Here is a 12,816-nt window from a genome sequence, read left to right on the forward strand (position 1 = left end):
TGCAGTTTTGCATTTAAAAGCTTTTAACACCATTTGGAGTCACTGAATTCACATTTTCACAATTTTAGTTCACAATATTTCAGGGTATATTGTTGAAAAAAAAAAACTATATTTTTTGCAATATAAAAAATACTATTAATGTTGGTATATTTAGTGAACTATAACTTTACAAAGACCTGATTAAGTATAAAATAAGTGTAAAAAAATGTAATGAAAATAAAGTAATGTAATTAATGTAAGTAATGTATTGTTGTGAAAACTATATTCTTAGCAATATAAAAACATACTATTAATATTTGTTTATTAAGTGAACTGTAACTTAACAAAAACCTGATTATATATAACATAATAATAGTGTATCAAATTAAAAAATGAACAAATATAAAGCAATGTTACTAGGGGTGGGCGATATGGCCCTAAAATATCATCACAATCTTTCAGGGTATTTTTGTGAAAACTATATTCTTGGCGATATAACAAAACATTACATTAAAAATATATAAATATAATTATAAGAATATACTACTGCATCAAAATTAATACTTATGTTTATTATATATATATGTGTATATGTATATATTATATATATATGTATATTATATATGTTTATTTGGAGATATTGTAGCATACGATATGATACGGTGCACCCCTAACTGAGATTTTCACCAGATTTGTAACAGTAAGTAAGTCAAAGACTGAAGTACAATAAATGATACTGAACAAATATAATCTCTAATACTCTGTAGTATATATTTAATGTGAAATGAGAACAGTGAAGATAAAAAAATAATATATTGCAATACTTTTTTGCAATTTTTTTGCCTATTTTTCCTACAAGCAGCCCTAAAATAATACAAAAAATGATAATATGAACCACTTCTGACACCAATCTTTACATCTAAACTAATAATTAAAAAATCAATACTCTGTGTCTTTTTAAGAATTGATACAGTATTGCAAAACAAAATATAAAATTTGATGCAATACAATTAAATATCAATGTTGTCTTTTACAATCTGCATTTTATTGAACTTGTATTTTACTGGGATTTAAGAAAATAGATGCATGGTGAATGGTGAATCCTCCAAACTAAGAAAAAGAAAGATTAGTCAACCAAAAACATTTCAGGAACAATCAAACCAGTCAAAAATGTTATGATGAAACCGGCACTCATCAGGAATGCCTCAGGAAAGGAAGAGCAACCAGAGTTACCACAAGTTAACAGCTCCGCAGATAAGAGCACCTAAATGCTTCTTCACAGAGTATTTTTAGGTTTGTTTAACACTGTTTTTAAGTTACTACATGATTCCTTTTGTGTTCCTTCATATTCTGATAGATCACTTCACTATTTATTCACTATGTAGTAAAAAGGTGAAAAGTGATTTTTTTTCTCAGTGTTTTTTGCGGGAGAAAGCAGAGACTCGTGCACCGTGGTGAAGATGGACGGCGCTGCTCCGGGTCGCCGCAGCCGAGTCATTTAGGAAGTGCTAATCGAGTCACGGTAGGAATCAAAGAACACTATTTGTTCTTTAATGGAGGATGAATCCCCAGATGTTTAAAGCACCAGGGGCTTTAACTTAATTTCACCACAAAAAGCCACAGAGCTCTAATCGAATGCGTGCGAGTCTCTAATCACGTCAGGGACACAAGACAAAAGGCCCGGCCGCCTCGCTGTAATGATCACCAGGAGGTCAGCCGGACAGAGCCGGGCCATTTACCTGCAGAGCGTTCACCACCGAGATACAACACCGCGGCCGAGCAGACCCAGATAGTGTAAAATAATGTACCATAGTGTAACAGTGTATGACAGTGTACCATAGGGTAACATAATGTAACAGTGTACAATAGTGTGCGATCGTGTACCTTAGTGTACGATAGAGTACTAGAGTGTACAATAGTGCACCATAGTGTAACATAGGGTACTACAGTGTACAATAGTGCACCATAGTATAACATAGGGTACTACAGTGTACAATAGTGCACCATAGTATAACATAGGGTACAATAGTGTACAATAGTGCACCATAGTCTAACATAGGGTACAATAGTGTGCAATAGTGCACCATAGTATAACATAGGGTACAATAGTGTGCAATCGTGTACCTTAGTGTACGATAGAGTACTACAGTGTACAATAGTGCACCATAGTCTAACATAGGGTACTACAGTGTACAATAGTGCACCATAGTGTAACATAGGGTACAATAGTGTGCAATCGTGTACCTTAGTGTACGATAGAGTACTACAGTGTACAATAGTGCACCATAGTGTACGATAGAGTACTACAGTGTACAATAGTGCACCATAGTGTAACATAGGGTACAATAGTGTACAATAGTGCACCATAGTGTAACATAGGGTACAATAGTGTACGATGGTGCACCATAGTCTAACATAGGGTACAATAGTGTACCATGGTGCACCATAGTGTAACATAGGGTACAATAGTGTACGATGGTGCACCATAGTGTAACATAGGGTACAATAGTGTACGATGGTGTAACATAGGGTACAATATTGTACCATAGTGTGGGATAGTGGACGATAGCATGCTGTAGTGTACCATAGTGCACAATAGTGTATGATTGTGTACCAGTGTACAGTAGTGTACCACAGTGTACCATAGTGCACAATAGTTTACCATAATGTACCATAGTGTACCATAGTGTAAAATAGTGTACGATAGTGTATGATAGTGTGCAATAGTGGACCATAATGGGCAACAGTGTACCACAGTGTACAATAGTGTACCATAGTATAATATGGTGCAACATAGTGTAAGATATTGTACTGTAGTGTGCAAGTGTACCATGGTGCGATTCTGTAAAAAAGGCGATAAATTGAAATACTAAAAACAATACTCAGGCGATACTCTTAACAAACATGATTTTGTATACAATAATAATAAAAGTGTATCAAAAAAAAAAAAATTTAACAAAAATAAAGTAATTTCGACACTAGAATGTCAAGGGGAATTCCACCCACTTTTCCACAGTTTTGTTATCATTTAAAGTCTTTATCGGAGTGTGTTTATACTGAGTGAAACTTTTCATTTTTAGTAAAAATTAAGCAGGAAATCATCAGTATTTAGACTTTACACTGGATAACATGGCACACACACCCTTCACACAGGCGTTATGGTAATCAGCACACACACTGGTGTGCAGGTGCAGTGTGGAACTCACCGGCGGAGTTGGGCGTGGACGGTGAGTTGGCTTGGCTGCCGTGGGCGGAGGCGCTGGCCGCGGTGACGGCGGTCTTGGCGGCGTACATGTTGGCTTCTTCCTGGAATTTGCCGATGTTCTTCTTGTATCTGATCCTCTTGTTTCCAAACCAGTTGGAGACCTGAAGAGAGCAGGTATGCAGGTTTGGATACGGACCATAAAAACATCAATAACATCTTCACAATCTTCACAATAAATAATCCACATGTTTTCTCTGTTAACCCTCCAGTTATGTTCATTTATCAGGAACAGCAATGGTGTTCCCGGGTCAGTTTGAGCCATTTATGCAAAATATGTCTAAAATCCTAACAAGCAGTGTGAATATTTCATTACTAATTATTCTATCAATATTTAATGCAGCGAGGAGAGTTCCTTAATGCTTCAATTAGGATAATTCTTTTTTTTTATGTTTCACTACTTTATTACTTTTAAAAGACCAACATTTAAAAAACACACTAGTTTTACATAACAGTGCAATTTAGTTTTAGTTTTAGTTTTAGCAGGGGGTGTTTGCAAATATCTGAGACGAATAAATTTGATATATGTTTTTTAATTAATACACTAATTAAGGCAAGCATAAGTTGTTTCATACTGAAAAAAAAATACTTTTAATTATTTTTCCTAGAACTTTAAACTTTAAAATGAGTCAATTTGACCCAGAATATAACAGGAAAGTTACAGAAGAGCTTATTTTAAAAGAAGAGCTGTCTATTTTGCTGAATAATCAAATTCAAACCAGTAAAACTGCTCCAATTTTCAAATAAATAATTATTTTATTTAATTAAAGAGATTAACCCAAAAGAGTCAATTTGACTCAATACTGAGAGCATCACAAGACAGTGACCTTATTTCCAGAATCTAGGAGTGCTGGGTTTCTTAATGCTGAAATGAAATACTGTTGTTGTTGTGTCATTTATGTTACGTTGGGATTTTAACCTTAAAATATTTAGTTATGTGCCTGAAAAAATATATGAATGCGCTGCTCATATAATTGAACAGGTCCAATTTAGAATTACGTATGAATATTTAGAACTGGTTCTGGGTTCTTATGGGTTAAATAAACCTCTATCTTTTTCTTTAAAAAGGTCATTTTTTTTAAGGGCGTTTCTGGTCTGAATCAGTTGATTTTTTTTTTTTTGATTTGGAGTCGTTCCTTCTCCTCGGTTTGATTTGTTTTCACACAAGAAAAGAAACCTAAATGCATAAAAAAATAATGCGGCCCAACCAACCATGAAAGTATGTACAGTAAGAAGGTTCTGTGTTTCAGACTAGTGCGTATATTTGTGCAGTGTGAAGCTGCTTTAACATTGAAAGCTAAAAAATTGCTGGGAAGAAACGCATTGGTTTTTGCATTAGTAAACAGAGTCATGCTGACGTGAACAGTGAGTGCTGCACATACGGCGTTCAGTGTGAAAACAGTTTAGAGCGTGGAGCAGCAGTAGAGTTAGATTATTCAATAGCTGTAGTGATTATTATCTGGGTAATAAATCAGATTAAACTGCATTGAGCCATTGAGCTTAAATTTGAAAAGTATATTTGATAGTTGGATAGATGTTAATCTACACAGATTTCTCTCCTGAAAACTGTTTATTTGGGTGAGTAAAGCGCTTCCATTTATTTACAGTAAGCTTAGATTCCCGAACTTCTCCAGCACCAAGGCTGGAGCATTAGCATTAGCAGCTAACCATTAGCGGGTAATGCTAATGCTGCTCCAGCAGTGCTAGCCATGGTTAGGAGCAGGCTACAGGCTGATAATACTTACTTCTGAGCAGCGAAAGAGCTAGCGCTTAGCATTGTTAGCGGCTAATGCCTGTATAACTCTGTACTTCAGTGGAGTGGCTTTACTGCTAATTAATACCTGACTGATAGAATTTATACATAAGGAGCACCGGATTATAAGGAGCTCTGATGATTTTTGGGAAAATGGATTTTACAGTGCAAAAAATATGGAAGATCTAATTGTTGAGTGTGTTAAATGCATGTATAGCACAGAGTAGGACATTTAGTCTAGTAGGAAAGATGAACTGAACCTGGGAGACTGTGATGGAGCATTTTTTGGCCAGTTCCTCCTTGGCCTCCTCGCTGGGATACGGGTTACTGAGGTGGGAGTAGAAATATTCATTCAGGATCTCTGTGGCCTGCTTGTTAAAGTTTCTCCTCTTTCGTCTGTAGAACAAAAAATGCTTCTGTTAGAAGTTTTCAAGATCCAGGTTAAACCATAAGACAATCTTTTGAATTGTCCAATGCTAGTTCCCCATTTTACACTGGTATTTAGTACAAGATTAGACCTCAAAGTGGCAATATTCCCCATAGAAATAACTGAATAATGGATAAAAGACACCTTAAAAAATGTAGATTAATACTTAAATCATCCAAACTATGAAGAAAAACATATGGAATTATATAGTGAACTAAAAAGATGACAGATTTTTTCAGCCAGCTTTATGAGGTCGAGTCACCTGGAATTCAGGCTTTTAGTTAACAGCTGTGCTGAACTCATCAAGAGTTAATTACTTGAATTTGAAATGTGTTTAAACTACTCAATTAAGCAAAGAAAAAAATTACTAAGATAAAGGAAGGTTAGACAATCCGAAAAGAATTCCAGAACTTTGAAAGAATCATCAAGTGCAGTCACTGCAAAGTCTATCAAAAACATCATAATGATGATGAAACTGGCACTCATCAGGACCACCCCTGGAAAGGAAGAGCGAGAGTTTCCTCTGTTGCACAGGATAGGTTCATCAGAGCATCCATACCAGCATTAGAAACCGAGAAACCGCAAGTTAACAGCTCCCCAGATAAAAGTTTGATGAATCATTTGTTAAAATTGCATTTTAGTATATATTTATATATATGTATGTATGTATGTCTCTTTCTTTCCTATTTTTTTCCCCCTTTCTCTTTGTTTCCTTTTTTTTTTCCTTTGTCTTTCCTCCAACCCTGAACCCCATATTTATATATATATTCAATGTATATATGTATATATAAATTAAACTAATAAATGAATAAACAAAAAAAAAAATGTAAAAAATAAAAATTTGATAAACGATAAAAGCTTCTTCACAGAGTATTTTAGTTTGTTTAACACTGTTTTTAAGTTACTACATGATTCCTTATGTGTTCCTTCGTATTCTGATAGATCACTTCACTATTCATTTACTATGTAGGAACAAAAGAAAAAAAAACTTATTTGAGGTTACCATAATAAGTTAAAAAGAGTAAATAGATAGAAAAAGTATTATAGTGTCAAATAAAAGATGTTTTAAACATTTAGTAGTGTAAATATTGAAGCAGTGATGTTGGAGACAGGATGTTTCGCAGACCTGGCGTCGAGGAAGCGCGAGCGCAGGATCATGACGGCTTCGCAGGTGCTCTGCTTCAGCTGCATCTGGATGGAGCTGAACTTGCGGTGGATGATGCCGACCATGCGCTCGATTTCTTTGGGCGAGATCGGCCGCGTGCGGGACTGCTCACGCAGGAGGTTCATCACGTGGGTGGTGAACTCGTTACACGCCTACACACGAGAAACACAGTAAATATCAATTATAATTAGGGGTGGACGATATGGCTCTAAAATAATATCACGATATTTCAGGGTATTTTTGCGATAACGATATACTTGGCGATATAGGAAAAATAAAATAATTAATTTCAGGAATATAGTATAATAGTATAACAGCATAATCATAATGTGGCAAAATAAATAATATAGCATAAAATAATACAATGCAGCAAAATATATTGCAGAATATTTATTGCATGCATATCGTCGCTGTCCAATGAAAAACACTGATCTCCAAAACAAACAAACAAACAAAAAAACCCTGTAAACTTCCAGCGGAAGTCTGTAATGTAAAAAGAGTTTATTTCAGGTCATTTTGAAGAGGAGTTTCTATTGGTCTGTGCATTAAGAAATTTGACACAGTGTGAGGAACTGTGTTTGTCTGATCAAATTATGTAGTAAACTAAAAATCGTCAAAAATGGAGATAAGTGTTTTTCATAGGACAGCGACGATATAAACTGCTAACTAAAACAATTATACAATAAATACACTTAAAGCTTCACAGTAAATAATAGACTACTTTTAAGACAAAACAGCCCTATTATCACAATATGGATTTTTAATATCATTATATTTCTGTGTCACAATATATTTTGTTTTCGATATAATGTTGCCCACCCCTAATTATAATACATTATATTATATATAAAATTTAAGCACTTTTCAAGCACTTTTTCAGGCCCATTTTCATGTTTTTCCAGCACCTTTCAGCTGTGGTAAATTAATGATAACGGTGATATCTCAAAACTGCGATTCAGCGATAATCAATATATAGCAAAACTATTCTCCACACTTTACAGCAACTATGCTACTTCTATGCTACTGAGAAAAAAATACTTTTAAGTAATTAAATAGCAGGAATTATGGATTTATTGGTGTCAATTTCACACAATTTAAATACCAATGTTCTGATTGAGTTACTGTAACATGTCAAATTCAGGGGTGAGTCATTTATACATACATACACTCAAAATACACTCAAAATTACTGATTTGCTTTTCGTCACTCTGCAAGAGATGGTATTATATTTGCGTAAACACAATCAGAATTGTGTTTGCTAACAGCAGAAGGAGAAGAAATTGAATCTTTTTTTATTTTACGCTCTGCAATTTTTTCTTTAGAAATAATTTATTTAATAATATAGTTATTTATTGTAAAGTAAATGTAGTTATTAAAAAAAAAAAAAATCCAGTACTTTCCAGGCCTGAAATAACAGAATGTTACATTTTCAAGCATCACTATTACACATACTACTGCTACTAGTACAAATACACAATCTGTCCAAATGTATTTGAGGACACCCCTTCTAAAGAGCGCTGCATTTAACTACATGCGACTCTCTTACTCCAGCAGAGCTTCTGAGTATATCTACACTGATGGGCGTGGCGGTCTGGAAATGAGGTGTGTTCAGGTACTGTATTTCTCGCACTACAAGCAGATAAAGCTAAGCTAAGTAAACAAAACTGTCATTCTTAAAAAGAACCAAAACTTTCTTTTAAAGTCAAACAAGTGCTGGATGTTAATCTACTTAAGATTTCCCTCCTGAAAACTGTTTATTTAGGTGAGTAAAACGCTTCAGTTTATTTACAGTAAGCGTAGATTTACAGATTTACACTAAGGCTGGGTGCAGCAGCATTAGCATTAGCAGCTAACTGCTAGCGCTAGCTGCGGTTACACTGAGGAACCCTGAGTGGTCCAGTAACCCAGAGCGATATTAGCTAGCGGTCAGGTCAATAATACTCACCTCTGAACTGTAAAAGAGCTAGCGCTTAGTGCCGTTAGCGGCTAATGCTAATACTGCTGGAGAAACTTGCTCCTTAATACCTGATTGGTAGAATTCATACATAAGGAGCACCGGATTATAAGGAGTACTGATGATTTTTGGAAAATTAAAGTATTTTAAGTGCGAAAAATACAGTACATTTCTGGTGTATTGCTATCTTGGCAATGGAAACCTAGACAGATAAATTGTTCAGTGGTTAATAAACAAAATAATATAAAAAAATTAATATGAAAGTACCTGTTCGTATTTCTCCAGCTCTGTGTGGTAGATTTGGCGGATCTGGGAAAGTTTCGCTCTGTAATCGGAATGCTCAGCCGAATTATCCGCGCCGGCTCCACCGGCAGCAGCGGCGGCGGCAGCGGCAGCAGCAGAGCCGCCACCCTTCTCCGGTCCGGACACGCCCTCCGCCAGCAGCATGTTATCCAGACGCATCAGCTGAGGGTCCGGAGGCTCCTCCTCCTGAGCGCCGCGGATGCTCAGCACTGCAGAGAGAACACACAGATACAGAACAGATGAGAAGAGAGGTAAAATTCAACTCCCCACGTAGTCCTAATTCAACTCCCTGCATAGTCCAAATTCAACTACCAGCGTAGTCCTAACTCAACCCCGGCAAAGTCCTAATTCAACTCCCCACGTAGTCCTAATTCAACTCCCTGCATAGTCCAAATTCAACTACCAGCGTAGTCCTAACTCAACCCCGGCAAAGTCCTAATTCAACTCCCCACGTAGTCCTAATTCAACTCCCTGCATAGTCCAAATTCAACTACCAGCGTAGTCCTAACTCAACCCCGGCAAAGTCCTAATTCAACTCCCCACGTAGTCCTAATTCAACTCCCTGCATAGTCCAAATTCAACTACCAGCGTAGTCCTAACTCAACCCCGGCAAAGTCCTAATTCAACTCCACACATAGTCCTAATTCAACCGTCCACGTAGTTAAAATTCTGCCCACAAATTCAACTGTCCACGCAGTTTAAATTCAACTACCCAAAGAGATAAAATTCAACTCCCTACAGGGTTCAAAATCATCTTTCCAGATAGTCCAAATTCAACTCACCATATAGTCAAAATTCATCTGTCCATGCAGTCCAAATTCAACTGTCCATGCAGTCCAAATTCAACTTCCCACAGAGTTCAAATTAAATTCCCCACAGTTCAAACTGAACTCCCCACATAGTCCAAGTTCAGCTTTTGTTTTGCTTGTTTTCTGCAGAATCACTTTGATTGCTAAATATTTGGTGCATCCCCAAGAAATAACAAGCCAATAAACCTGCAGTTAAATGTGTTTAAATGTTATAATGCATAGAGCAATTACAATATTTACCCATTTAAATACAAGATTAGATGCAGTACTTCTGTCCACACTGTCCTTCTGTTTTTTGTTTATTTGATGTACTGGATGAAATGAGCCACACAGGTTTTGTCCACGTCACCCAGCATCCACTCCCCTTGGCCAGGGATTGAACCTGCTCACTGCCCCTCGGACTTCACACCCTCTGAGCCCTCACTCTCGTGTGTCAACTGTGATCACCAGCCCCTGCTGCCCGTGCCCCCGGGCACCCCCGCAGAAGTGTGTGTGAAAAAGCCCTGCTCACACAGCCTGAACCTTCACACTCCTTCACACACTGATAACGGACCTCTCAGGACCTCGGCTCAGCCCAAATCCACCGTTTATTACAGAGCGAAGATCCATACAGAGCCAGAAAACACCAAATCCAGATTATCAGACATGCATCGTTTAAATAGCAACAGTGCTTCTGAATATATCTACTTGTTCAGCTTAATTTCTGGCGTATTGCTATCTTGGCATCGGAAAACACATGTGCGCCACTGGCTGAATACAACCTAGACAGCATAGCAACCTCCTAGCAACACTACAGCAAATGCCTAGTAACTTCATAGAGACCATCTGTGATACAACGGTACAATGTGAAATGCAGCATTTAACTACTTAAAGTTGCATCCATAAAAAAACCTTGCAAGACAGTAGCAACTTCATAGCTATAACCTAGCAACAATTACAGCACCCATCTAGAAAGCGGCAGCCTGGCAACCACCTAGCAACACTACAAAAAATGCCTAGCAACTTCATAGCCACCACCTGTACTACCATGGTATGCTTCTTTGAAATGTTGCACTCACTGTTGCTGACACAGATGTGCAAAAGCACATACAAATGCATCCACCTGGGATACCACAGCATCCACCTTGCAAGACGGTAGCAACTTCATAGCTACAACCTAGCAACACTTTAGCACCCATCTATCAAGTGACAGCATGGCAACTACCTAGCAACACAACTACAGCAAATGCCTAGCAATGCCATAGCGTCCACCTGTGCTACCACAATACGCACCTTCAAAATGCAGCATTCAGCTACTTCAAGTTGCATCCACTGCTGCTGACACAGATGTGCAAATGCACACACAAAAGCATCTAGCTGGGATACCATAGCATCCACCTTGCATGACTTTAGGACCTTCAACCTAGCAACAGTATAGCACCCATCTAGCAAGCGACAGCCTGGCAACCACATAGCAACACTACAGCAAATGCCTAGCAACTTCATAGCAATCACCAGGGATACCATAGCATCCACCTTGCAAGCCTGTAGCAAATTTATAGCAACCACCTGTGATACCATGGTATGGTCAAATGTTTGTGGAGACCCCTTATAATGAATTTAGCATTCAGCTACTTAAAGTTGAACCCATTGCTGCTGGCACAGATGTGTAAATGCACACACAAAAACAACCACCTGGGATACCATAGCATCCACCTTGCAAGACTGTAGCAACTTCATAGATACAACCTAGCAACCATATAGCATCTATCTAGCAAGCTACAGTCTGCCAAGCACCTAGCAACACTACAGCAAATGCCTAGCAACTTAATCGTGACCACCAGTGACACCATAGCATCCACCTTAGCAACTTTATAGCAACCACCTTTGATAAGATTGCATGGTCAAATGTTTGTAGAGACCTCTTATAATAAATTTAGCATTTAGCTACTTTAAGTTACACTCATTTCTGCTGACACAGGTGTGCAAAACCACACACACAGCTTGTCTAGTCACTGTAGTAGAGAAGTATTTGTATATAAATATATAATTCAATATACTGACCCTAATAACTTGTCACTGAATACCAAGACAATCAAATCCTCACAGCAATGAAAATCTAGTAGAAAGTCTTCTCTGAACAGTCCACACGTGGGATTCAGATGTCCTATACTTTCTAAAATGCTTGGCTTTTTAATGTCTGACACCAAATTCTTCTAAATTTATTCTAAATCGGTGGAAAAGGACCTTCTGAAGCAGAGAGTCATCTTTTTCGTGCAGGAAAATAAGCTGTAAATGCTGTAATTTGGGTTCTTACAGCGAAAATAATTTCCGTTTCAGTGCAGCGAGTTCTGACTTTTATCCTGATATACGCATTTATAACCTACAGAGAAACTACACAAAGGTTATACATGAAAAACTAAACAAAAAAACAGACAAAAAATGCTTAGAAATGCTAGTGGGCTAGTCAAAACTTGATCCGCAATGATTTGGACAAAGTGGGTATACATGAGAGGGTATATATAGGCAGGGAAACAGGTAAAAACAATCAATAAGCAGGTGACCAAGTAGGAGTGAGTGTCACGTGATCATGATCAGGAGACATGTGGGTGTCAGAGGCAATATGGGAAATGGAGTCTGGAGCAGCTTGGAAGACGGAGTGAAGCATGACAAACTGGTGGTTGCTATGAGGGTTTCTAGGTATTTAATGTAGTGTTGCTAGGAAGTTGCCATGCAGTCACTTGCTAGATAGTTGCTATAGTGTTGCTACGGTGGATTCTACGGTATCTCAGATGTTTGCTTTAGTGTGTGCATTTGCATATCTGTGTAGCTAAATGCTACATTTCAAAGGTGGTTGGCTATGAAGTGCTATACAGTCTTGCAAGGTGGATGCTATGGTATACCAGGTAGTTATGTATATGTATATTATGTATATAAGCAAGTGCAGTTTATTGTAGCTAAATGCAGCGTCTATAAATGGCATCCAAATGTATTAGGGCTTTATACCCTTCTATATCCCAAGCCTGGAGTTTAAGGAGATTAAGCATGGTTTGAATGGTTAAATAAATACATATATACATATATATTTAATATGCTCCAGATTGTCCTGTTTTATTGGCAATACTTTTCTCTACCCAAAAAAGACATGCCTTGTGTGTGCATTTGCATATCTTTGTCTAAAGCAA

General features: G+C 37.4%; 1 protein-coding gene across 2 annotated transcripts in view; it reads right to left on the bottom strand.

Moving 5' to 3' along the window:
* Positions 1–12,816, bottom strand: part of pbx1a (pre-B-cell leukemia homeobox 1a) — a 137,567-nt gene that overhangs the window by 20,691 nt on the left and 104,060 nt on the right. For both annotated transcript variants that reach the window (XM_049478920.1, XM_049478921.1), the window contains exons 3-6: positions 8,808–9,052; positions 6,548–6,738; positions 5,255–5,390; positions 3,186–3,345 (exon numbers count right to left, since the gene is read on the bottom strand). In XM_049478920.1, coding sequence (XP_049334877.1) covers positions 3,186–3,345; positions 5,255–5,390; positions 6,548–6,738; positions 8,808–9,052 — 732 coding nt within the window. The remainder of the gene's footprint in view (positions 1–3,185; positions 3,346–5,254; positions 5,391–6,547; positions 6,739–8,807; positions 9,053–12,816) is intronic.

The sequence above is a fragment of the Astyanax mexicanus genome, chromosome 4, assembly GCF_023375975.1.
Source record: "Astyanax mexicanus isolate ESR-SI-001 chromosome 4, AstMex3_surface, whole genome shotgun sequence".
NCBI lineage: Eukaryota > Metazoa > Chordata > Actinopteri > Characiformes > Acestrorhamphidae > Astyanax > Astyanax mexicanus.